The 26,120-nt window shown below is 42.0% G+C and overlaps 1 protein-coding gene and 1 pseudogene across 2 annotated transcripts in view; one reads left to right on the top strand and one right to left on the bottom strand.

Moving 5' to 3' along the window:
* Nucleotides 1-17,358, bottom strand: part of LOC125101137 (60S ribosomal protein L12-like) — a 29,976-nt pseudogene extending 12,618 nt beyond the window's left edge.
* Nucleotides 17,359-18,619: 1,261 nt separating this feature from the next.
* Nucleotides 18,620-26,120, top strand: part of ARL15 (ADP ribosylation factor like GTPase 15) — a 404,995-nt gene continuing 397,494 nt past the window's right edge. For both annotated transcript variants that reach the window (XM_047731737.1, XM_047731735.1), the window contains exon 1: nucleotides 18,620-18,775. In XM_047731737.1, the coding sequence (XP_047587693.1) occupies nucleotides 18,728-18,775 (48 nt within the window). In that variant the 5' untranslated portion in view covers nucleotides 18,620-18,727. The remainder of the gene's footprint in view (nucleotides 18,776-26,120) is intronic.

Genomic DNA, 26,120 nt, shown 5'->3' with positions numbered 1-26,120 from the left:
ATAGTTAATGAGTTAGCAGGGGCACCCATCAATCAGAACAGACAATAGGGTGAGGCAAGGTTCAAGTTAAACTGACTGGTGTCTACTGCCTGAGTATCAACCTTGCCTGAGCCCTTACTGTTCCCTCTACTGGAATTTGCCTATCCTTCAGGATCTATACCAGGATCCGAATCCCAGCTCAGTTTCAAACTTAACAGTATAAGGTAGACAAGTGACAAATTCAATTTCCTTATCTATAAAAGGAGGAGATTGGGTTGGAATATTTCTTCCAGATATGAAGTTCTATGACTGAAAGTGTCTCATTATCATGGTTGTTATTATAACACTCGTCACTCTCTACATTCCTGCTGTGTTCAACGAGACACCAGGCAAAAGTAAGCATCAGGATGCTAGAATCAGGCCCCGTTTTAAGTCCTTTATATCTTTGAGTCCTTGGAAGGTATAATTCATGGAATCTGTTAAATGAGCCTTTGATGGATTAAGTCCCACTTCTATGATGCCATCCCCAACTACTCTGATCTGCTCTATTTTTTCCTGAAATTTTCTATCAGTTACTTGACTTTTAATCTTAGGCTTCCTCTTAATTTTTCTTTCTACGAAGTTAAACTTTCAAATGCATCATCTTCTTTCTATAAAGCAAGACACAGATTCTCTAGGAAACCCGCATCCTGTTCACAACAATACCAGAAACTAGACTTCAGAAGTGTCCTATGTTTATTGAATAAACGGTTGGCCCTCTGCCCTAGAACGATGACTCCCTCACCTAGAAGGGCATTGAACACTGGCTTTGTCTTTCTGGGCTGCTGGAACAAAGTACCATGAGATCAGAGGTGGGGGGTGGGGGCTCTAAACAGCAAACATTTATTTCTCACAGTTCTGAAGGCTATGCCCTCATATGGCAGAAGGGACAAGGGACGTCTTTTATTAAGGGCTCTAATCCCATTCATGAGGGTTCCATCCTCATGACCTAATCCCCTCTCAAAGCCCTCATCTCCTAACACCATCACACCGGGGTTAGGATTTCAACATATAAATTCAGGAGGGACACAACCATCCGATCTTTAGCAAGCACTTACAATGTGACTTACCATAAGGTAAACCAACTGCTTTGGTTTTTCCATTTCAGGGCATAGTGATGTGTCAGTCTGGGCAATGGAAGTATCACTGCACGATGTTTGATGTTCTTGAGGTGAGGCTGGGAGTTTCTTCTTCATTAACAGAACTCAAAAAAATGCTAGCTCAAAGTTGAGAAAACATTGTCAGAGGTTCTGGGTTAAAAAAAATAAATAAAAAAGAAAAAGTTCTGGGTTTTCCTTGCTGTGGGAGTGGAGAAGGAATCTCACGGTGCAGCCTCACGCTGATTCTTAGGACTGCCCTGACCCGTGTCTCAGCACCTTCTGGGTGTCTGTGGGGTGACTAACAAAATCAACGAGCCGGGTGAGGCAGCTGCGTGCCTGCTCTGGCCAAGCATTGGGCTATTTATGCAAATTAAAAACAGAAGTCTATAAACTGACCCCAGCTGTACTACCTCTAATGACTGCAAGCTGGACTTGTAAGGATGTTATTTTTAAAGCCATTTGTTTTTCCATGCCTGCATTTTGTTTTACCATAACACATATTCAACAAAAAATTTTCCATAAACTTTAAAGAGAGATGTAATATACCCTTAGGCTAGTCTCTTCTGTAAAATTGTTGAGATAACTTCAATGTATGGGATTTTCCTCTAGCTCCTCATCATGTCTGAAGTATTTTCATTATTTGTGCTAAAAATGCTGGGGGGGAGATTGTGGTCTAGATATTTAATTACAGTGAATGGAATAAAGGGTTCGCCCATCCCTGTTTCCTGGATTGTATTATTTAGGCTTAGTTTAGTTTGCTTTTAAAGTCACATTTGGGGCTAAAACACGCAGGATGACAGGGACAGGACTTAATATGGAAGCATCTGTTCGATGGCAGAATAAACTGAAAAGAATGCACCAGCCAAGGATCCTGGGGAGAATTCAGAACTCAGAGGGCATAGGAGCCATGAATATGGAGTACTCTTTCCTCTCTCTCGCTCTCTCTCTTTTTTTTTTTTTTAAGATAAATAAGCCACCAGTTTGATATTGAGCAGCTGATTGTGGCCTAAACTATAGCCCTGACTGAAATTAGATCTCCCTGGAGAAGTTACAAAAGTAATATGTATTCATTGCAGAAATTTGGAAGATAGCAAGAAGCTATTTTAAAAATTTATTTTAATTAGAAATCACACCCAGAGATAGCCATCATGTCTATGCCCTCTATTTAGATTACTAGTCCTTTTTAATAACTTTTCTCAGAAAATTGTGCAGTGCAGACAGAGATTGATTTAGCAGGTCCAAAGAGAATAGAGATTGTATGGGAAGACTCTGGGTCCAGGAAATGTGTACGGTGGCTCTGCCACTGTCTGTGGACTCTCTGGGGCCAGCCCTGATAGTGATCTAAGAGCAGAGGCATCTACATGCTGACCTGCCTCACTGCCTCCCATTCCAATCCTACCCCTTGCAAACTCAAGATCCTACATTTTTAACCCTCTATGGCAGACAGATGATTCAGCTGAGAAGCTCTGAGAAAACCCCAGCTCTGCTCCACACCCAGAGATCCTTCAACAGTGAGTCCTACCAAACGCAGTGTGAGTTTTTATGATGCTAGTAGTAGTTAACAATACTGTCTTGTATACTTGAAAGCTAAGGGAGTAGAGTTTCCAAGCGTTCACCATTTGAAGCTCTTGCCCTGCCTTGTGTGAGCACTCATGAGCTGTGAGGCCTTCAGGTGGTTCTAAGGACTAATAGCTCTGTTGAATAGCACTCCATTGCACAGGAGATGCTCTTGCAACATTCAGAAGTCTTGACCCTCTTTGCTCATCCTCAGTGGTATTCAGAAACCTTGGGAGAGAGCACCTGGGTGGCTCAGTCAGTTAAGCAACTGCCTTCTGCTTGGAATTCCAGGATTGAGTCCCTCATCCGGCTCCCTGCTGAGCCAGGAGTCTGCTTTTCCCTCTGACTCTCCTCCCTTTTGTGTTCTCTCTCACTCTCTCTCTCAAATAAGTAATAATAAGATAAATAATAAAAATCTTTAGAAACCTTTAGATACATAGGGCAAGGTCAGCTCCTAAACTCCCTTTGTATTTCATAAGAATATATCCTACTGGGCGCCTGGGTGGCTCAGTGGGTTAAGCCGCTGCCTTCGGCTCAGGTCATGATCTCAGGGTCCTGGGATCGAGTCCCGCATCGGGTTCTCTGCTCAGCGGAGATCCTGCTTCCCTCTCTCTCTCTCTGCCTGCCTCTCCATCTACTTGTGATCTCTCTCTATCAAATAAATAAATAAAATCTTTAAAAAAAAAAAAGAATATGTCCTACTAAAAAAAAAAAAAAAAAAAAAAAGAATATGTCCTACCATCATCTACCTAATACTGCCTTATATTACCAATACAATAATAGCCCATGGAGGCATCCTCAGAATTCTAGAGCCATTTTTGCCTTCCTTGTCCATTGCCTGAATATCTAATCACTTAACCACTTCTTGGTTTTGCCTTAGTAGTTGCCTTCCTCCTCTACTCATGTCTATCCCTGGTCCAGAACCTCACCTACTTATTCCTAGGTAGGCCTTGATACCTTTGAACCGAGCTATCTGATTCTAGACGTTTCCTGTACATTCTGTCCTGTTTCCTAAAAACCAATACTATTTCTACAACAATTCCTGAGGAAACTATAATTGGTCCCTCTCAGAGTTTGATTTCCTCAGCAATGGAATTTAAGCCTTATCAACCTGCCATATCTTATCTGGTCAGGGTGTTCTCACAACCTTATTTTTGGGGTCAGGCTGGTTCTTCCTTAAAGGCCATGCTCAGTCCTATCTTTCTCAGGCACTTAGGATGTCCCATACCCTCCTTTAAACCAAGTCCTCTGTCTCAAGGCCTTCTTCCTATGCCTCCTCTCTTTCCCAAAGTTTGGATTTTAGGACTTAATAGTGTTTCTTTTTTTTTTTTTTTTTAAAGATTTTATTTATTTATTTGACAGATAGAGATTACAAGTAGGCAGAGAGGCAGGCAGAGGGAGAGAGAGGAGAAAGCAGGCTCCCTGCTGAGCAGAGAGCCCGATGCGGGGCTCGATCCCAGGACTCTGGGATCATGACCTGAGCCGAAGGCAGAGGCTTTAACCCACTGAGCCACCCTGGTGCCCCAATAGTGTTTCATTTTTATTGTGCAGTCTAGACCTTAACTGCCCTCCTGCTGGGACCCAAGTAATCCTTAACAATTATAGGTATAAAAATTGCCTGGAGGGCTAACCATGTGCTAGCTGCCATTCTCAGTGCTGTACAGCTTTGCATGTATTAGCTATTAATCCAAGCAATTCTATTGAGGTAGGTGCTATTATCAGCATCCTACAGATAAGGAAATTAAGACATGGAGAAGTTCAATAACTTGTCCAAAATCTGCCAATTAAAGGTGGAATGTGAGTTTAAACTCACATGATATTTGTCTCCAGAATCTAAGACATTCTGCATCCCTTTAGGAAAAGAGGACTGACTTTTTGTGAGCCCACAGCAAGCCAGAGCATGAATCACATACCACATCTTAATATTTAATTACTGTTTTCTCCTAATTAGTTGATGCCATGAATCTGATGCAAATTTATGCATCCACTATTAAGCCACCCTATTTCAGGAGGTATGGGATTGAAACTGTTCACAGTTTCAGAGAAAATATTATATCTGTGGGTCTTCCAAGTGAAATCTTTTCTGAGCAAAAGGTACATTCAAGTAGTATAAGCTCTTGCCCCCTGAAGAGATTACTCTAGATTTTGGTCATTTGATGGATTGTCTACACAGCATTTTTCTTTCCTTGGGACTAATTTAACTTGCTTAATTTTGGCTTGTCAAATGCAATGAGCATGATGAATCCTTCTGAGTTACAGATTTATCAGAAACATCTGTTAATTTACTAAAAATGCACCATGGCCTGAATTGTCCCTTACCAAAGCAGGATCTAGTTCATCTGTAAACAGATTTCAGTTTCTTTCTCAAAGGTTACATCCATGATCTCTGAAGGCTGGGACATCACTCAGTATCAATTTGCATGTTTAAACAAGTCATTCTTGTCCTTCTTTGTTTTCTCAGTGCAAGGGATTTTCTAGTCCTTTGTAAAATTTAGCTTATCGCTTTTGATGTGATACAAAACAGTATTTCCGCCATCTGGGTCCCCATTTCTGTTTTAGAATTTTAGACAATGATACAAAGTTTTGTTTACTGGCAGCCTATGGTGCATTCTACACAAAATAACAGGAAATTTTAGTAACTCAAGCAGAACTACCAAAGGAAAAGTAAGACTTCAGGAGATGACTACCACTCTCTCATTCCTATAAAATATAAATAAACATACATTCAAATGACCATCTCATCCTAGACTCAAAACAAAGGCCTTTGTCTGTAATAAGAATATTCCTCAATAGAAGCTTTCCTGTATAAAACTGGGCTTGTGTTGTCCAATGTGTTTCATTGCTTCATTTACTTCTTTAATATTTTGAGAGTTGTTTATCAAATCTAGGATTGTGTTATGTCAAATCATTTTCACAAAATGACCTTTCATAACCTGAGAACTAAATATTTTGTTATTGCTTTGTGCTGTAAAATACCCTACAAACAATATCACTGATACCTGTGATTGACATTCCTCTATACACTCAGTAACTGTAGTCTTTTCTTGAGAGATTTGAGGAAAGAAACAGAGACCCACTTTTTCTCCCACCAGTCATAATAACCAATCATTTTATAACTTAATTATTTCTCAGAAGAATTTTGAGGCTGAGAGAAACAATGCAATACTCAAATTCTTAATTTTGAATAAGAGTTTCATATGGTTTCACTATTATTATAATTTCCTTTTTTATCACAAATAGGTGGTTGATTTGTTGAAGTCTACCTCTGTGGGAAAATAAAATTGTTAATCATGCTATGACATGACTGAGTTATCTGAGCCTTCAGCCTTCTTCTCTCTCTCTCTTTTTTTTTTAGGATTTTATTTATTTATTTGACAAACAGAGATCACAAGTAGGCAGAGAGGCAGGCAGAGAGAGAGGGGGAAGCAGGCTCCCCGATGAGCAGAGATTCCAGGACCCTGGGATCATGACCTGAGCCGAAGGCAGAGGCTTTAACCCACTGAGCCACCCAGGCACCCCATGCCTTCAGCCTTCTTGTCAAAGAGTTATCACATCTGGGATCTAATAATTTTCAAACGGGTATACAAACTGAGTTCTCACTTAAAAATAAGTGAATAAGATTCTGCACTATTATGGAACAGGCAACATTTACTACTTTCCTTCCTTTCCTCCTAAATTTGTTGTAAAAATTTGGGACCAGTGAGCTTACTGATAGGAAACAAAGTGGATATTTTTCCTTGATAAATCAAGTCAATCGTCTTGATACTTCGTATGTGTTGGGGAACATTTAATCTAGAGGTCTAGACATTATTAAAGTAATAATATGTTTTATGGAGAACATTTATCCAAACAAGTGACCATGAGTTTAAAATCGAGAGTAGTTCTTCTAACACAGCTCTTTTCTGTAATAACTTACCAGTTATTTGGACAGAATGTGAACTATACCTCACAACAGCTGTGTGCTCATAGCAGCTGTTTCTGCTGCAAAGTATAGTGACCCTGTCCTTCTGTGCGTGGTCATCTGTCACAGAGAGACACAGTCTGTGTTCACTCTGTATCACTCAGGCTTTTGTTCACCTGAAGGGTGCAGATGTGGTTTTCACCAGCAGAAGTGGACCAATGAGTCACACAGCCAGATGAAATGTGTCGGAGAAATTTAATGGTTAATCACTCAATTTAGTTGCAGTAACGGAGTTTCCTGATACTCTTGACGGCTTTCACGTAAATGGCACAAATGGAGAGCTTAGTGGCTCACAAAGCCAGCCTGCTTTTGCTGGACTGCCCAGCTTACGAATTCTTTTGATTCTATTTTTGAGCCACACTGGTGAAAGCCAAAGAACAATCGACAAAAGCCATCTCATCTTTTCACTGCTCTTTGACGTAGCCTTTTGCTTAATTTCATTTCATCATTTTAAAAATGACACTGTAATTCCAAAGTTGAGTAATTTTCCAGAAATCCTAGGTTAGGGTTGGTGGTGGAAGCAGAATTCTTCCACTTCTCCAAACTAAGTCTGAGGCATGGTCTTTGAAATACACAGCAGTGCCCTGACAAAGCTTTCAGCACACAGAAGAGTAACAGCCAGCACCCGAGAGTCCCCTGCATTGGCATTTCACCCTCATAACTTGTAGAGAGTTACCGATATTTTAGCTCCATTTTAAAAGTGGGGAAACTGAGTCTCAGAGGTTAAGTATCCTTCTCAAGGTTACGCAGTGAATAAAGCACCTAGGATTGAGACCTAGGTCTGTATGTTGCCAAAGCTTGATCTTAAGTGTTTAGTTGACTGGATCAGAATTCTATAAAATACTGTCTCCTGGCATGCGATTGTGGTGTTGTAAGTTAGCCATTGTCCTTTGGACCCCTTGACTTTAAAGCAAAGGGTTTAAAAAAATGGAATTATAACTGACATACACTATTATATTAGTGTCAGGTGTATAAAATGGTGATTCAGTTTTCTTACACATTGTGAAATGATCACTACGATAGGTCTAGCTACCATCTATGACCATAGAAAATAAGGATATTATTGATGTATTCCCTATGCCATACATTACATCCTTGTGACTTATTTATTTTATAACTGAAGTTTGTACCTCTTACTCTCCTATTCCTCCCACCCCTTCACCTTCCCTCCCCTCTGGCAACCACCAGTTTATTCTCTGACCAAAGGCTTTTTTTTTTTTTTTTTAAAGATTTTATTTATTTATTTGAGAGAGAGACAGTGAGAGAGAGCATGAGCGAGGAGAAGGTCAGAGGGAGAAGCAGACTCCCCATGGAGCTGGGAGCCCGATGCGGGACTCGATCCTGGGACTCCGGGATCACGACCCGAGCCGAAGGCAGTCGTCCAACCAACTGAGCCACCCAGGTGTCCCATGGCTTTTTTTTTTTTAATGTTTATTGCAACTTTACTCAAAATAGTCAAAACCAGGAATCGAAACAAACGGCCACCAATAAATGTTGGGTGTAATAATTGTGATGCATCTATACAATGGAATAGTACTCAGCAGTGAGAGAAACATTATGGGGATGCCAGAAACATTATCGGGCTCCCAGCTTCATGGGGAGTCTGCTTTTCCCTCTGACCTTCTCCTCGCTCATGCTCTCTCTCACTGTCTCTCTCTCAAATAAATAAATAAAATCTTAAAAAAAAAAGAGAAACATTATGTATCTGTGCAATAACATTGGTATATCTCAAAAGTGATAAGATCTTAAAAGTAAAAGGAGACAGACACAAAATAAGTCCCTATAGTGTGATTGATTCCATTTGTGGGGGAAGAATTTGTTTTAAAGGGATTATGACCAAAAGTTTTTATTTTTTTATTTTTTATTTATTTTTTTTAAAGATTTTATTTATTTATTTGTCAGAGAGAGAGAGAGCAAGAGTGAGCACAGGCAGATAGAGTGGCAGGCAGAGGCAGAGGGAGAAGCAGGCTCCCCGCTGAGCAAGGAGCCCGATGTGGGGCTCGATCCTAGGACTCCGGGATCATGACCTGAGCTGAAGGCAGAGGCTTTAACCCACTGAGCCACCCAGGCACCCCTGACCAAAAGTTTTTAAATGTTTTGTCACTGTATAGGTTTGCTGTCTGTTTTTTTATTGATATCCTTCATCAATCTAAATAAAGTCCTTTTTATTCTTAGATTACCCCCCTCTCCCATGAGTGTTGTTATGGGGTGAGTTTCGTCTTCCCACTTGCAAAGTTTATGTGTTCAAGCCCTAACTCCCAGTACTTCTGAAAGTGTATATGGAGGTGGGGCCTTTAAAGAGGTAATTATGTGAAAATGAGGCTGTTAGGGCAGGCCCCAGGCCAATCTGACTGTAGCCTTTTAAAGGAGAGGAGATGTGAAGAGATAGCAAGGTGGGGGGGGGTGCCCAGAGGAGAGACCACCAGAGGACAGAGCGAGAGGAAGCCATCTGCAAGCTAACAACAGAGGTCTCAGATGAAACCAAGTCTGGAGTACTTTTAAGGTTGGATTTTTTGTTGTTCCTGTAGGGTCAATAAAATTTGATAGTGAATCTGTCCAGAATGGTGCTTGTGAGGAAGGTTTTTATTTTTTATTTTTTTAAGATTTTATTTATTTACTTGCTAGAGATCACAAGTAGGGAGAGGCAGGCAGAGAAAGGGTGAAGCCAGCTCCCCGCTGAACAGAGAGCCCGACGCGGGGCTCCATCCAAGGACCCTGAGATCATAACCCAATCTGAAGGCAGAGGCCCAACCCTCTGAGCTACCCGGGCGCCCCTGTAGGAAGGTTTTTAAGTGGTTGTTTCTTTAATGGTAACGTGTCATTGTTCTGAACATTTGTGGTCTTTTTTTGGTCTGGAAATGCATAGTTTTGGTTTGTGGAATGTTTGCTAAAATTACTTGGTAACTTCTTCTCACCATGGCTGTCGTTTCTCTTTGTCTTGAAACATCTAATTGAGTATTAGACTTCTGGACTGATACTCTATTTTTTTTTTTTTTTAATTTGACAGAGAGAGATCACAAGCAGACGGAGAGGCAGGCAGAGAGAGAGAGAGAGGGAAGCAGGCTTCTCGCTGAGCAGAGAGCCCGACGCGGGACTCGATCCCAGGACCCCGAGATCATGACCCCAGCCGAAGGCAGCGGCCCAACCCACCGAGCCACCCAGGCGCCCCTGGACTGATACTCTAATGGTTGTTGCTCAACTGCTTCTTTATCTTTTTTTAATTTTTATTTATTTATTTATTTTTTTAAAGATTTTATTTATTTATTTGACAGAGAGAGATCACAAGTAGACGGAGAGGCAGGCAGAGAGAGAGAGAGAGAGGGAAGCAGGCTCCCTGCTGAGCAGAGAGCCCGATGCGGGACTCGATCCCAGGACCCTGAGATCATGACCTGAGCCAAAGGCAGCGGCTTAACCCACTGAGCCACCTAGGCACCCTGCTTCTTTATCTTTTGGGGTGTTTTCCTCAGCTTTAGTCCAGCTCTATTGAATTTACTCTTCACCTTTATCTGGTGTCCCTGAGGTCAAACCTTCTTTAATCTCACAGTTGAATTTTCACTTTGGTCTTCTCTCAGGTAGTCCCTTCATGGAATGAGACATATCGGTGGGCTCAGGTGTGCATTTTAAAGACTCCCAGCTATTTCGTGTTTTCAGTCTCTCCCAGCTCTGAGGACCAGGTGTGTCTTATTCCTGAGCTGATGGGAGCTCTGCGGTCAGAATTGGCTCACTTCTTGCTGGCTTTCCCGATTCCAGGTTCAGCTTTCTTCCACTACGTTCACTGTCAATCCTTTCCTCATTGTGTTTTCCAAGATGGTCGATCTGGATCAACCATCTTGGAAAACACAATGAGGAAAGGATTGACAGTGAATGTAGTGGCTAATGGTACCATATAGGACAGTGTAGCTAGAGAATACTTTCATCTTACAGAAAACTTTATTGGACAGCACTGCTTAACACATCTATGTCATCTATGACTACCTAGTCTATGGCATGATTCTTGTTACTGGATGGTACATCTCTTTAATTCTGTCTGGCATTTATCACTAGTTGATACTTGTCTCTATCCACTAGAAATTAAGCTCCCTCTGAGTAGGGACCTTGTTTTCCTAGCATTCTTAACATACAGCAGGTGCTACATAGGTAAGTTAGAATAAATAACTGTCCATGCTGGTCTTACTTAGTTTAAACTATATAGATTTAGATTCTCACGTTGGGACAAGATCATTCTTGGTGGCACAATTGCCATGCTTTTCATTGACTTTATATTGTAGCTTCATATTCTTTCAGTTTCCCAACTCCTTGCAAGCTGTTTTGAGTCAAGTGCTAATTTTTTTTAAGATTTTATTTATTTGACAGAGAGAAAGAGAGAGACCGTGAGAGAGGGAACCCAAGCAGGGGGAGTGGGAGAGGGAGAAAGCCTGCTTCTCCCTGAGCAGGGAGCCCAATGTGGGGCTTGATACCAGGACCCTAGGATCATGACCTGAGCCGAAGGCAGACACTTAATGATTGAGCCACCCAGACGCCCCAAATGTTAATTTCTTTTTTTGTGTGTGCTAACTTTGAATTAAGATATTTACATGTAAGCCTTCAAAGAGACCAAGTTGTAAATAAGCAAAGTGTCCAATTTTTAGTGAAATACCTACAAGAAAGCAATGTGTAAAAATTGCTCCCGTATATGGTGATCTCATAAAAACCAGACAAGAAAGCAAATGTCTATTTCTTAAGACTTGCTCAGATATGCAGGTGCCATAGTTATGTTAGTTTTCGGTACCAGAACAATTGAGCAGGTTACAGATACACAGAATGCAGTTGCAAGTTGACGTGTCACTAACACCACATGGTGGGTTAAGAGGCAATAATCCGCAGAGAAGATCCTGGGTGAATCTTAACTCTCAAATTATACTCCCCCCCGCACCCCCCCCCCCCCCACACACACATTTTAAACATCTTGCTCACATCCTACACTTTGGGCCCAAACACCCCTCTTCTCTCAAGTAGAGAATATCTTCTACCCACCCATCAGTCAAAACTGATCTTTTAATATGAATAAGCGACTGACCATATATAGTTCCTCTCAGTCTCCAAAGCACCTGTATTTTCTACAGGGCCTTTCCCCCCGACTTTTTAAAATAAATCCCTGTAAAGTGCTTAATGCTCCTGACAATTAAAAGTTATGGCTGATTCTTCTGGTTTACCATCCTGATCTTTTTTTACAATCTGGTTATCAAGTAGGGCTTAGATTCTTGGTTATTCAAAGACTTTGAAGGAACTTAATGTACTATTTCCTGTTGCATAGGATAAAGCAATTCAGACCTTTCATCTCAAAGAAGGTTCAAAACCACCATGGATAATAATACAGGTAAAATAAGTTCAGAAATTTATCCTTCTAGATCCTAGAATAGAAATAAGAATATAATAGAAAAAAGCTTATGTTCAAGAATTTGGAGAGTGAAGGACTAATCAGACTGTGAAAAATAAATTTTTAAAAGAACTAGGTTAAATATTGAAAGAAATACCACCATATTTAGACAAACTGCTCTAGAACAATATTACTATGAAGAAAGTTTAGCTATGGACAATAAAGGAAGAGAAATGAGGAAGAGATTTGAAGAAAATCTTGTCTTGAGCAAAAGAAAAGGAGAGAAAAAGTAGAGGGACAACAGGATTCAAAATTAAAGGTAGAAACCATCCAAAGGTCCATCAATGGATGATGGATGAACAAAATACAGTATGTCCATACAATGGAATATTATCTGGCCATAGGAAAGAACATATATGCTATGACATGGATGAAACTTAAACACTACGCAGAGTGGAAGTGTCAGTCCCCAAAGACCACATACCACAGGATTCCATTTATATGAAAGTCCAGAACATAAATCTGTAGAGACAGAAAGTGGACTAGTGGTTTCCAAGGGCTGAGGGTAGAGGTAAGGGGTGAAGGATGATAGATCAAAGGTTCAGGGTTTCTTTTAGAAGTGATTAAAAATGTCCTAGTGGTGGCTGGGTGGTACAGTTAGTTAGGCATCCAACTCTTGGTTTTTGGCTCAGGTTGCGATCTCAGGGTCCTGAGATCCCGTGTGGCATCAGTCTCCTTGCTGAGCACGGAGTCTGCTCAAGCTCTTCCAGCTTTTCAGCAGTTTTTCTTCCTTGGCTTTTGACCATATCACTCCAGTTTCTGCATCTGTGGTCACATTGTCTTCTCTCCTATAGTCTAACCTCTGCGTGCCTCCCCCTAATAAGGGCAGTTGTGATTGTATTTAGGGCCAGATAATCCAGGATAATCTCCCCATCTCAAAATTCTCAATTTATCACACTTACAAAGTCACTTTTGCCTTCCAAGGTACCATTCACAGGTTCTACAAATTAAGACTGGATATCTTTGGAGCCATTATCTAATCTAACACCCTGATCTTACGATATACAGGAAAAGCAAATACTTCCATGGAAATCCAAAGTGACAAGCATAATTTACCCATGCCTAAGGAAGGAGATAAACTCCCAGTTCTAGAAAGAATTAAGACATGGTGATGCAGCCCCAGGGTACTCTAATTGTATTCAAACAGTTTATAATTCTGTTTACTTCTCATCTGGCATTTGAGTTTTTCTTCCCCTATTCATACTTTTTAAAAAGTAACCTTGAGAATTCACATACAATTCACCCATTTAAAGTATACAGTTTTTGTGTATTTACAGATTTGTGTAACTATCACCATTTTTAGGATTTTTAAAGATTTTAAAAGAGAATGAACATGAGTGGGAGCACAGCTAAAAAACTCTCCCCTTGGAATCTCTAGAAGAAACCAGTCCTGCCAGCTACTTGATCATTTTTTTTTTTTTTTAAGCCCCATAAGTCTCAGGACTTCTAGCCTGCAGAAGTGTAAGAGAATAAGTTTGTATCTTACGTCACCAAGTGTGTAGTAATTTGTCATAGCGCCAATAGGAAACTAATCAGCAATGCAGTACTAAGATTAAATGATCCTGGGGAGGTATCAGGGGGATTGACAGCTTCTTAAAACGTGGTGCTTGGGTAGTGTTTGCTTGCGAGGTCTAGTTCTTTCTTTTATATTTACCCCTTGAAGTGATGAGTCTTCATTTGAAATGTCTTGTCTTGTTTTCATACTTCAAGACCCAGCAAATTCTTTTGGAAGAGGGAAGTTATCCGTTTAGAACAAGTCCATGTTCCCCAACTAGGAGTATGGATTTTTAGATATCAAACGGTCCTTAATAATCTAGTGATTAGTTCAACTCTATCTTATAGTTGAGTCAACAGAAGAAACAAGTGACCCACCCAAGCTCATCTAGCTAAGTAGTGGCAAATGTTCATGATTGCCAGGCCACTAATCCTTAAAAATTAGACATGTGGGACTTTGATATCCGCTTACTGGAGACAAAACAAGTTTAAGCTGACATGGAGATGTTTTAGACTTGAAAGTTTCTAGTTGCAAGAGTCCCATCATTACAGCTAAGTTTCCCTCTAGTTTTGTAGGCTACCATGCTAGGATCAGAAAATCCTCTTAATTCAAACCTCTAATCTTCTGACCTCTTCCATTTATAAATTAAGTTCTGTTAGCAGCTTCATAGGAGGTTCACCTTCTAGGACATAATGGTACCTTGTTCAAGTGTAAGAAGCTGAGAAAGGGCCTGGGGTAAATCAGAGGTGGTTGGGGATGGGTATCAGGATGGCCACCTGGAACAGGAAGAGCAGAGCTGGGGAAAAAAATGTTAAGGTCCTAGAAGTTATTGGAGGCAGTAAATAGGCAAATTGCCCAATGACCTCTGCAGAATTAAGTGGATACCACCACTTCTGAAAAAGAAGCATCCATAGTTTAAGAGTCTTCCTAATGAAAGACACCATCTCTCAGCTATTAAGGCATATACTCAAAGCAAGATGAGGCAGGATAAACATTTCCCACTTTGGAGTCGAGAGCAGGGGACAGAAGCCTATAAGCTAGTACAAAAATGAGTATTAAATGTGTTCATACCCTTTGAACCAATAATTCACTTTTAGAATATTTTTAGGGTAATTCTTATAAGGAGATGTGAATACTCCTATAAGCAAACATTCACTGGGTTATATACAATAGTATCTAAGAAGGAATTTATTGTAGTGCATTTCTATAGAACTTTACATAGCCATGAAACATTTATGAAGTTTCAGGATACAGTTAAGTTTATATAAAGTGAGGGCATGATACAAAACTAGTAAAAGTTGTACTCTTCCATAAGTTCTATCAAACAACAAAAACCAGGGGTGCCTGGGGGCATAGTGGGTTAAAGCCTCTGCCTTCGGCTCAGGTCATGATCTCGGGGTCCTGGGATTGAGCCCCGTGTCGGGCTCTCTGCTTGGCTGGAGCCTGCTTCGCCCTCTCTCTGTCTGCTTCTCTGCCTACTTGTGATCTCTCTCTCAGTCAAATAAATAAATAAAATCTTAAAAAACAAAACAAAACAATGAAAACCAGTAAATGGAAATGGCCACTGATATGTTGGGTTTTCTAGATGGTAGAATTTGGGAGACAAAATTGCAAAAATGCATTTGTTTCCTGTAAGTGATGCTTTAACAAACTTTCCTCTAAATCTGGCTAGTTAACAGTCTGCATAAAATCGTAGACTATGGCCAGTCAAAAAAGAATTTCTTCTTGCTTTTGACAGGCAACAGTGAGAGCCTCTTTCCTCAAAATCTTTGTCGTAATGCAATTGCCTCATGAGTTTATACATGTCAGGTGTCTGGAAGAGGGTCGTTCATTTTATTGGGAGCAAAGTCAGGGCTATATTAATAGACTGTGTCTTATTCAAGACTGCAGTCTGTTAATTGGTATATGGTGAAGAGAATGCATTTTTACCCCTCCACACTTTATAAAGCACATATTGGGGTGACTACCCAATAGTAATAGCCATCAGCTAATACTGCCGCTTCCCAAAGTGGGTAGTGTGGTATCTGCTCATCCCAGTTAATGAAGTTAGTCTCTTTCCTCTGCACAAAGGTATACACACATCCCAGGAGACTAACATCTACCTGGAAAAATGTGCTCCATATGGAGTTCTGAAGCTTCAGGTTTTTGAAGATTCTTTTCCAAAAGGTAATATAGGATTAAAAAAATTATTTCAATTCAATTAACATACTGTATTATTAGTTTCAGGGGTAGAATTTAGTGATTCATCAGTTGCATGTAACACCAAATGCTCATTGTATCATGAGCCCTCCTGTCCTCTTTAGGGTCCACACGCAATCCCCCTTAACACCCCCCACCGGCAATCCTTCCTTAGTTTGTTTCCTAGAGTTAAGAGTCTCTTAAAGTTTGTTTCCCTTTCTGACTTCCTCTTATTTTTCCCTCCCTTTCCCTACGATCCTCTGTTTTGTTTCTTAAATTCCATATACGAGTGAAATTATGTTGTCTTTCTCTGACTTATTTCACTTAGCATAACACCCTCTAGTTCTATTCATGTTGTTGCAAATGTTAAGATTTCATTTTTTTAATGGCTGAGTAATATCATACACACACACCACCTTTATCCATTCATCTGTCGACAGACATCTGGGCTCTGTCCATAGTTCGGCTACTGTGTACATTGTTGCTTAGGATTTTTTAATACCTCATACACAAGGTTTTCCTTGGTGTCAGAATGTACAAATAGTGTGGAATATGGTGAATACTCTGGTGCAGACTTTGGGAACTTGAAGTAAATTCTTTCATCTCCCTGCTTTGAGCCCATTTACTCATTCCTAGAAATTGGATGAACCATGTTTAGAGTAAGGACCTTCTGTTGAGGAGCCTTTTAAGGTTATCTTTTATTTTTATTTATTTATTTTTTTTTTAAAGATTTTTACTTATTTGACAGAGAGAAATCACAAGTAGGCAGAGAGGCAGGCAGAGAGAGGAGGAAGCAGGCTCCCTGCTGAGCAGAAAGCCCGACGCGGGGCTCAAACCCAGGACCTGGGATCATGACCTGAGCCAAAGGCAGTGGCTTAACCCACTGAGCCACCCAGGCGCCCCTAAGGTTATCTTTTAAAGGAAGGCAGAAGGCAGTTGCTCCTGAGCTGTTATCTTCCCCTGCAGAGAAACGGATAGGCTTTTCAAAAGTCTGACTTGGCAGTAGTCAAGACCTCAGTTTTCACTAAGACAATGGAACAAAGTGTCTCTTTTGCTAACTCAGCCCTTTATCCTATTTGTAGTATGCGTATTCATGGAAAGGAAAAACAAACAAACAAACAAAAAAAAAACAAAAAACCAAAAGGTTTCTGGTCTATTTGAATTATTTTTGCTAGCAAATTTGAGAGGACTGTGACTTCTGTCAATTTCAACCAATTGTGCTGTAGGTTTAGTGAAGCTCATCACTTTAGAATCCAGGTCAAAATCTCTTCTAAAACTATGTGTTCTTGGCATTCTGATAAATCAATCAAAATTGGATCTACTGGCTTAGTGCAATTGAGTCAAGCTAGCCCCTGAATGGGCAAAAGTCATTGACATTTCTGCAGAAGTTTAATTTATACAACTTTGTGTGTAAATCTGATCAACAAAGTCAAGTTCTATACTAAGTGTATATTTGTCTTTCAGTTCCTTAAAAAAATAAAATCCTCTGGCCACAGGAATTCTCAATATTTAGTTGAGGAAACAGGTTCGTTCAGAGAGAAGAGACCAAAACCCCCAAATCACATGGTCCACTCACCTGAAGGTCCCTGTAAGGGGCTGCATTCCCTTCCTGCACATTGATGGTGGATTCCATTGTTTGGCAGCTGCAGGTAAACTTACCATAAGGAAATGCGTTCTCGAGGATGCAAAAAGGGAAGGTGTCAAGTTAGGTGGAAAATAAAAATCCAACCCCTCAAACATTTATACAGTCGGGCAATCTCTTCAGGAAAATTCCAGTTGAAGTTTTACTATTAAAACGTTTTTGTAGGGAAGCCCTAATAATACAGGTAAGAACCATGTGGGGGGCGGGGGTGGCAGTGGCTGCGGTACTTCAATCATGTGAGCCTAAGTTGGTATGTCTGGCATTGTGTCGTTGTTCAGCCTGAATCTTAAACAAAAACCAAAACCTAAGTGTTCTTGTGTTCTTACTTAGCTTCTTGACTGATTCAGACCTTCCCCCAGTTATTTACCAGGAAATGCACAAACCTCAAATGCACCTGCTTAGACTCTTACTCTTAACCAGGATAGCGGGTCACGATAGTACATTACATGGCCAGACAGCTGCTTGTTCCATCGCTCATTTTCTTTAGCGATGATGGACTTGTGCTCAGTGTAATTGGACGCCAAGCCTGTGAAGACCTGACAGTTTCTTTCCGGTGTTTGAGGTCTACCTTGTCCCTCAACTTTCTTTTTTTCTTTCCTTTCACGTGGTAGACAATGAAATCTGAGGGTAACCTGGTGTCCTAAGGGAGCCCCGTGGGTTACCCCTGGCTGTGTCCTAAGCTTCTGTGTATCCTGAGGGACATCGGGCTGGAGCTGTCCGCTTCGAAGATTCACATCCTCAAGGTGGGGGGTTGGGGCTACCCCGTCACAGGCCCGCCTGTGGAGAGTACATTCCTTAGGCGCCCCCTCAGTGCTGCCTAGAGGCCGCGGAGCCCGCAGGAAATCACTCGGGAGAGCGGCGTTAGGTGTCGGTGGCCACCACGTCTCCCGCTTCAGGGCTCGCTTCCTACTGAGGGCGGGAGGGGACACTACGGCTCTCCTGCACTGGAGCACAGTTCTGCTCCGCTCCGCCCGAAGAGGCGGCTACGGGAGCACGCAGAACTCGGGCAGTTGCAGCACCGGCAGATTGTTCGCTCTTCCCGGCTCGCTCTTCCGCCTGCGCAGCCCCAGCCCCCGCCCTCCGCCCAGCTCACAGGAACCAGCGCCCTTGCCGCTCCCGCGCTTCTCTCCTGCCACCCGCAGTGGCCTGCCTTTTATAGGCACCGCAGCCAATGAGCGCTCTCCTTTCCTTCCGCCCGCCTGCCCGGCCAATCGCCGCGCCCCTTGTGTAATCTTCGGCTGTTCGGCTGCTCTCGGCTATTTTCGTTGTTGCTGGCTTTTTCAGGGGCTGCTCGCTCGCAGCCCGAGAAGCTGCTTTTTTTTCCGGGTTCGGAGCCGTTCCGGATGCTTTAGGCTGCCGGATGTCTGATCTCCGGATAACTGAGGCGTTTCTGTACATGGATTATCTGGTAGGTGAGGGACAGGGGTGGAGTGTCGTCTCTCGGAACCCGACGTGCCCGATGTCCCTCCGCCTGGAGGAACAGCCTTTTTGCTAGCTTTCTTTGGGATGGGATGCCTTTGGGGTTCTTTCTCCTGCAGCCTGCTCTGTGCTGGGACTCCGAGGGGCGGCCGGCAGGGCGGAGGGGGTGGTGGAGCTGACAGGTAAAGGTGCGGCCCCGGTCACCCCGCTGCGGGGAGAGGGGCGTGCTGGGGGTGCCGGAGAGATGGGGGCCGCGGCGGCGGGGCGTCCTCTGCCCGCGATCAGGTTCTTTGCTTCCCTCTGCGCTCCCCGAAAAGGACTTTCTTTCCGGGGAGGCAGGAGTTTTGTGCTCTCTTTAGCAGAACTCCAGGTACTATTAAAGAGCCATAACCAGAATGGCTTACTAAGTGCCCGGCAGCCCCGGTCATTTGGTTGTTATTAGATCTCTAAAGCTATGACCTCGGTCGTGGCGAGGGTTTAAAAGCACATTACCGTAAAGTAGACGGGACTAAACTACATCGCAGCCTGGTCGGGACTGGGTAGGGCAGGCATTGTCCCACTGTACCTCTTGTGGGTGCTTGTGGCTTTTACCCTGGATCTTAGCTGTTTTTAGGCCAGGCTTGTGCTGAGAAGTTTAGGTGGGAAGTGTCAGCACAATGCTGGGGCTGAGCAGTATTTTAATAATGCACTGGTGTTTTTGTGGAATTATGCAAGCATCCTGTATTGTTCCAGAAATTCTCTTTCCCCGGAGCTGCATGTGTGTGTTCAAGGGGAACCTCACTGACATTGGCTGTGTTCGATCCTATACAATTACCAGGTTTATCTTGTTAGCTCAGACCGCAGTTACGTAGAGTTGCAGTAGCTGGCTAAAAACATTGACCCTTCTGTGATCTTGTTGGACACATGCAGTCGATTTTACTATAGATTGCCCTGGAAGAGATTTGCCATTGCCTTCTAGGAATTAAACTTAATGCTCTTCTAAGAAAGACTGTGTGAAGCTTTCATGATCGAGAAATGCTGGATAAGGACGGGTTTTGTACGGTTTTCTTGTCTTTGGACTTAACTCTAGTTTACGTGAAGGAAATGTTTCCCCTAAAGCTTAATGGCTTGTTTTTGTCTTGTGGGGAAGGGTGGTGATTGATGTTAACGCACGACCTTGTGAATGGAGCAGAGAGAAAAAAATTGAGTTCAAATTCTGTTTTGTTCATTTGTTGACGTCAGTTATCTTTGTGATAAAGGGACATTATCCACCCATACCTGGAGCCAGTTAAAGAGGTTATCTGATTATGCGTGTCCTTTAAAATTCAGAGTGCCCTGTAGGTTGAGTTGCCAAGTGTTTTAGATTTTCTAAATCAAGTAACTGATTATTTTGTAGCTTGCCAGGTAAAATACAATACTATGGTTTTGTTTTGTAGTCCACTCAAAGCCAAAGTTTGTTGAGAATAATTCCAAATAGGAAAGGGTGACATTACCTGTACTACTAAAAGCTAATTTTATATACTTGAGTAGTTCCTAAAAAGGAAGTCTGGTGGTTCTGATCATTGTATTTCTTTAGTGGATGAGTTTTAAGTTTACAAATAGCATCACAAAACCAAGGTGTCAAAACCACCAAAACATTTGGGGTTCGGGGATTGAAAATTGGTGATTACTCAGGTTAATTTCTAGGTGGATTATCTAAAGGTGGTGAATGATTTGTTAGTGGGGCTTCAGGGTACCTAAAAAGCAGATTAATTTGCTTGGCAGTTTACTAACAGGCTTGTGTTAAAATCATTGGGCCCCAAATTTGACATAGCCTTTTGGTTTAACCTGCCACGCCCCCACATACCCTATTGCACTGGTACTAAAAAATAGCATTTTGTAACTTCAAGCTTAAAAAATCACAACTGCAGTGAAGCTGTTAAATAAAAACTTAAAGGAAATAAGTCAGTTTGTATGAGTGTGCCAAGCATCTCCTGTGAAAACATTTAAGACAATCCTTAAACATGAAGTCCAATTTTTCAGTCCAGTTTCAGTTAAAAGATACTTCAGAGTCATGCTTTTGTGTTTACTTCTTATCAACTCAGAAAATGACGTGCCACACATTCCGCTCTTCTTGTTTTTCAAATTGACTCATTTGCTTATACATAATCTTTATATGGGGTCTATTAAAAAACAATTTCTGGAAAAAAATCAATTCCATTGACTGCATCTGGCATTTTATTTTTAAAATCAATTCTCAAGTTCTTTGACTTCCAGAAAAAAATGCTCCTTCCTTGACAAGATTGGCTCTTCAGGTTTTGCTGGGCTTGTGGACTACAGCTCCGTGTCCACTTGACGAGAATAGTAGTGTATGCTAGCTTTTCTTTTTTAATCGGTGCTTGACTTTTCTTGTTGCTGCTGTTGGAAGCTGGAAGAGGGAGCTCTGTGTATGTATTGTCCATTGTTCTTTGGATGGAATGTCATCACTTAACCTTTTTTTACTTCAAGATTAGAAAGGAAGAGAGATGGGAGAAAGGTAGGTGTTATTTTAATAGTTTATAATAGTACTGTGGGTATTGAAGCAGGTGATGTAGCTGACTGATCTTTGAGGTTGTTGTTGATTTTCTTAAAAAGAAATGTTCTCAATTAGGGGTGACCAGTAAGGTAAGGGACAGGGATCATGCTGTAATATTCAAGACCGGGTTTTTTAATTCAGTTCAGGGATATAGTGGTAATTTGCTAACTCTAAGTAAATATCACCCAGTGCAGTATTTGTTGAATGGAATCACTGAGATGGAGGGACAGCCCTGCTTTTCTTACCCGCTTCTAAACAGACAAGATAAAATCTGTTTGGATTAGGTGTTTTGTTCTGGGGAATGCAGAATGTATCCTTTACACTTCAAGATTATCAAGATACTTTGTTTGGCCTGGGTGACAATTTAAATATAAAAACCTCATGTTTTCTGGTTAAGGAAATTGGCTTAGAAGGCCACACACCTTTCCTCCACCTTCACATTGGACTTGAAAGGCCATGGTCATACCTGTCTGGTCTGTGGATAAAGATTTGGTATTGTTCCAACAGGCAGTACTGGCATCTTACTATCTCTTGACAGGTAGAACTAGCGAGGGAGTAAGGTAGGAGAAAATCTAGTTGTAACGAAAGAGAAACACATCTACCAGGTTTTCCTGGTGGGTTGGACAAGATCAACTTCTAGATTCAGTTTCATATTTTCTTTCTGTCCTAGCTCTTGTTGACTGGTTAGAATTTTACCTTTCCCCCCCTTCTGCCGTCAAAACAGAAAAATGCATTCTGCTTATGATAATTAAATGAGATTATGGAGGGAAAGAAAGGGATTTATAAACAGCACCTCTCTCCCCGCCCCCCCATATAGAATGTTATTGTATTGTGATTACATCGCTTATTCTTAAGACCTTAATAATTTCTTACTGGTAAATGCTGGGCTTTTTTTTTTTTTTTTTAAATTCTTAAATTTTTTTATAAACATATAATGTATTTTTATCCCCAGGGGTACAGGTCTGTGAATCACCAGGTTTACACATTTCACAGCATTCACCATAGCACATACCCTCCCAAATGTCCATATTGGGCTAATTTTTAAACTAGTGCTAGTATGTGGAAAGATTTGGAGTAGTAATCAGCAAGTAGGATGTCATAAGACCCTTGATATTTTAATATTATCACATGTTGATATTTTCATCCATTTCAGCAAATATTCATGGAACTCCCTGCTTTGTGTATGGCCCTGAAAGTCCTGGGAGAATGTGCTCCCGGCTGAGGTCCCCTTGGCGGTAGGACGGCCAGGCATGTGGCTCTAGGGGAGTCCATGGCAGGACAGGATGCCAAAGGTGCATCAGAGAGAAGGTAGCTTCTGATGTGCTCCCTGGCTTTCTGGTAGGTTTCTTGTTTTACATGTTTTTGTTTTATTGTGAACTAAAATGCAGAGTTAGAGTTGAAAATGTGGCAACTGAAAAATGGTTGATGAGTCTTGGATGCTAATTGTCAACTCATGATCATTGCATTTGTATACTGTGTTTAGAATTTAAGGCCAGCGTTTTATATTTCGCATATAGATTGGTGAACCTGGCCTAGTTTCTTGGTCCAAGGCTGTACCTGCCATTGTAAAGACTAGGGTGTCAGGGGAGAAGATTGGGTGAGAAAGTCAGCACAAGTATATCACAATCTACAGAATAAAAACCAACTGATCAAGAACAGAAACTCATGATCCGCTTCGAACAATAGAGCCTATAGGTACTAGTAAGTTGTTAATGTGCCTATTTGAAAAGAGGAGTAAAGGCACATTTGGATTTTATTTGGTGCTTGGTTAAATTTGAAGTGTGTGTTTAACCCTGAATGAACATTATAAATTGTATGTTCTGACTGTGGTCAAATTGACTATAACATAGAGGCCAAACAAGTTTTATTCTTAACTGTATGTAAATATTCTTTGAATCATAAGATTAATGCAAGGATAGATCTACCATCTGGACTTGGAACGGCAAAAAAATTTGAAGAACATCTGTACCATTAAGCAGGACCTCCGACTTGGAGGCATTTGCTCTGTTTCTCCAGCTTCTATTGCTGCAGTCTTAGAAGTCTGGAAGTGGGAGTCCTAAGAAAAGTCCCACAGGAGGAACGATTCACGGTCTCTGGGAGCCTAAGCCATGTGCTTGTTGGCATGCTGGGGGTGGAGGAGTGAAGCATGAGTTCACTTATAGAGCGCTTACTGTGTGCCAGATAACTTCGTAAATGCTTTCCCGCGTAATGGCATTAAAACAGGGCTCAGAAAGGTGGTGTCCTTTCCCCAAGTTCACACAAGCTAAGGAATAGAGCTGGGTTTGTAGACTTCCTTCAGCTTGGTGTTGAAGCTGTTGGGAGACCATTGAAATTTTTACAGTGTATTTTATGTAATTACTGTGCGGCTGCTCAAGTAAAGGGTAAAAGGGAAAAAACCACACCAAACCAGGGGTCTTGAGGAGGCTGACCAGGGTTCCCTTGTTCTCAAGAACTTGGCTTTGCTAAATGACTGTTAAGGAGAAGGCTGAATATGAACAACTGCGTTGTGTCCTGAGCTTCTTGTCCCACAATGTACTGACTCTGGTCACTGAGGTGACTGACCGTCACCATCTAATGATTCATCAAGTGGCCACAAATGGATTTCTCGGCCACTCTGTCCTACTGTCACTGCAGGGGCACCCTCTTGCCTGTCACAAGTTCCAGTTCTTTTCTGAAGAGGTCACTGAGACTGAGGACCTAGTTGGCCGATTGTCTGAGGCCTGCTGTGCTCCCTTGCCAAGTGCTGCCTGGGAAGTGAGGCTGTCCCAGCAGACACGAGGCCCCTGGCAGTGTTGCCTATGGATTTCAGTTGGGCACACTCCCCTGATACTCACTATAAATAATTCGTTTCTGAGGTAGACTGGGAAGAAGGAAAGACTTTTAGGGAAGTTCTGGTAAGTGCATGGCAGAGAACAAGGAAACAGCAGTTTCCTCTTGATAACTTCTCACAAATTGAATTATTTATTTTCAGGTCTACAGCCCCCTTTAGTTATGCTGTAGTTCCCCATCCCCACCCCATACCCCCACCCCCGCATCTGCCCAAATGCTTCCAGTGTTTGGGTGAGTCTAGAAAGCTGAGCTCTTGTTGACCTTCATTTCCAGTGTCTACAGAGTGAGTGAGTGAGCACATTTACTTCCAGTAGGTCTGCCTTCAGGGGCACGTGACTGTGGGAGACCAGACTTTGAAGGACCTTACATTTGGTTTAATGCTCTGGGCTCGACCATCCTCTGAATCTTTGATGCTTTGCAAAACATTTTCATTTTGCCCTGGGCCTCACAAATTATGTAGCCAGTTCTGACTTCTAGTGCTGACATAAAGATGTGGATAGCCCTTGAATGGCCCCAGGGTGATGGCTGTCCTTGGAGTCTGTTTCCTTCATCAGATCAGGGCAGGGACCCTGACCACCTTGATCACCATCACCAGGATCCGAGGGGACTGTGTACCGAGTATGGTGCAAAGTGTCTTACTCCTGTCACCTAACTTCGTCCTCCCATCTGTCCTGTTAACCAGAGACTACCGACTTACAAAACGCGGCCTTAGAAAAGAGGGAACTTGAGGTTCAGTGAGATGGAGTGTGGGGGCTAGAGGGTGAACCCAGCTTGGTGAATTCCAAGCCTGTGCCTGGAAAAGTGTGGTGCTGGCTACCTGGTGATAGCTGAGAGGACGTGAGATGGGCAGCATGAATCACAGACCCAATACTGGGAACTGACAGGTCTCTTGATTGCTGTCCTGTGGCTTCTTGGGAGAAGCCCTGGCAGGAGTGTAGGGACAGCCCAGTTCCTGCTGGGGGCAGTGGCGTGGCTTTGTGCCTTCAGGTGAGCTGCTGACTCAGGAATTTTGCTTTCATTTGTGTAACTACTTTTCTCCACTCTTTTTTGCATAAACATTGGTGCTCTGCTTTTTGGCTCATAGCCAAACACGCCTACATGGTTTTGGGAGGACCCATTTGAAAAGTTGGATTTGCCGGCCAGTCTCATTTATCAGGTTCCTTTGTACTTAGATTTGCTGGGCACTGGTCTGACCTCTGGACTGCTTCTTGGGGTTGAGGAATTATCTCACGGAATTGTGTCCCTCTCTCCTCGAGAGGGATTCTTGGGTGTTTTTCCAGCAGGGTAGCTGCTTCCCTGGCCTTACTCTTGGAGAAGTGGATGACCACCCAGGGCCACTGATTGAGGCACCGAAGGACTGTACCGGTTCCTAATCATGGAGTCAGGAGCTACAACAAAATATAGCTCTTTCAGGGGCGCCTGGGTGGCTCAGCGGGTTAAGCCGCTGCCTTCAGCTCGGGTCATGATCTCAGGGTCCTGGGATCGAGCCCCGCGTCGGGCTCTCTGCTCAGTGGGGAGCCTGCTTCCTCCTCTCTCTCTGCTTGCCTCTCTGTCTGCTTGTGATCTCTGTCTATCAAATACATAAATACAATCTTTAAAAAAATATATAGCTCTTTCAAAGTTTTATTTTTAATATTCAGAAAAGTACAGAAAATAATAAAACCTACTTCTGTGTACCTACCTACCTCTCTGATGGACAGTTGTTAACATCTTACCATTTTAGCTCAAAACTGCTTTTAAAAAAAAAAAAAACCTTTAAGGCTAGAGCTAAAGCCTGCTGCTCCCCCTTCTCTGTACTGAAGTTAGTGGGTGTCATTCTCATGCATTGTTTTTGCATTTTTACATTTGCATGTATGTATGAAGAATATACTAACAATAGATTAAATATAATTTTACAGAAATTGTAACCTGCCACCCTTCTTGAAAATTTCCTGTTTTTGAGATCAATAAATGTTACTCATATATATCCATA

This window comes from Lutra lutra, chromosome 5 (assembly GCF_902655055.1).
Source record: "Lutra lutra chromosome 5, mLutLut1.2, whole genome shotgun sequence".
NCBI lineage: Eukaryota > Metazoa > Chordata > Mammalia > Carnivora > Mustelidae > Lutra > Lutra lutra.
The sequence above is the reverse complement of the archived record's forward strand: the minus strand, read 5'-3'. Positions and strand labels throughout refer to the sequence as shown.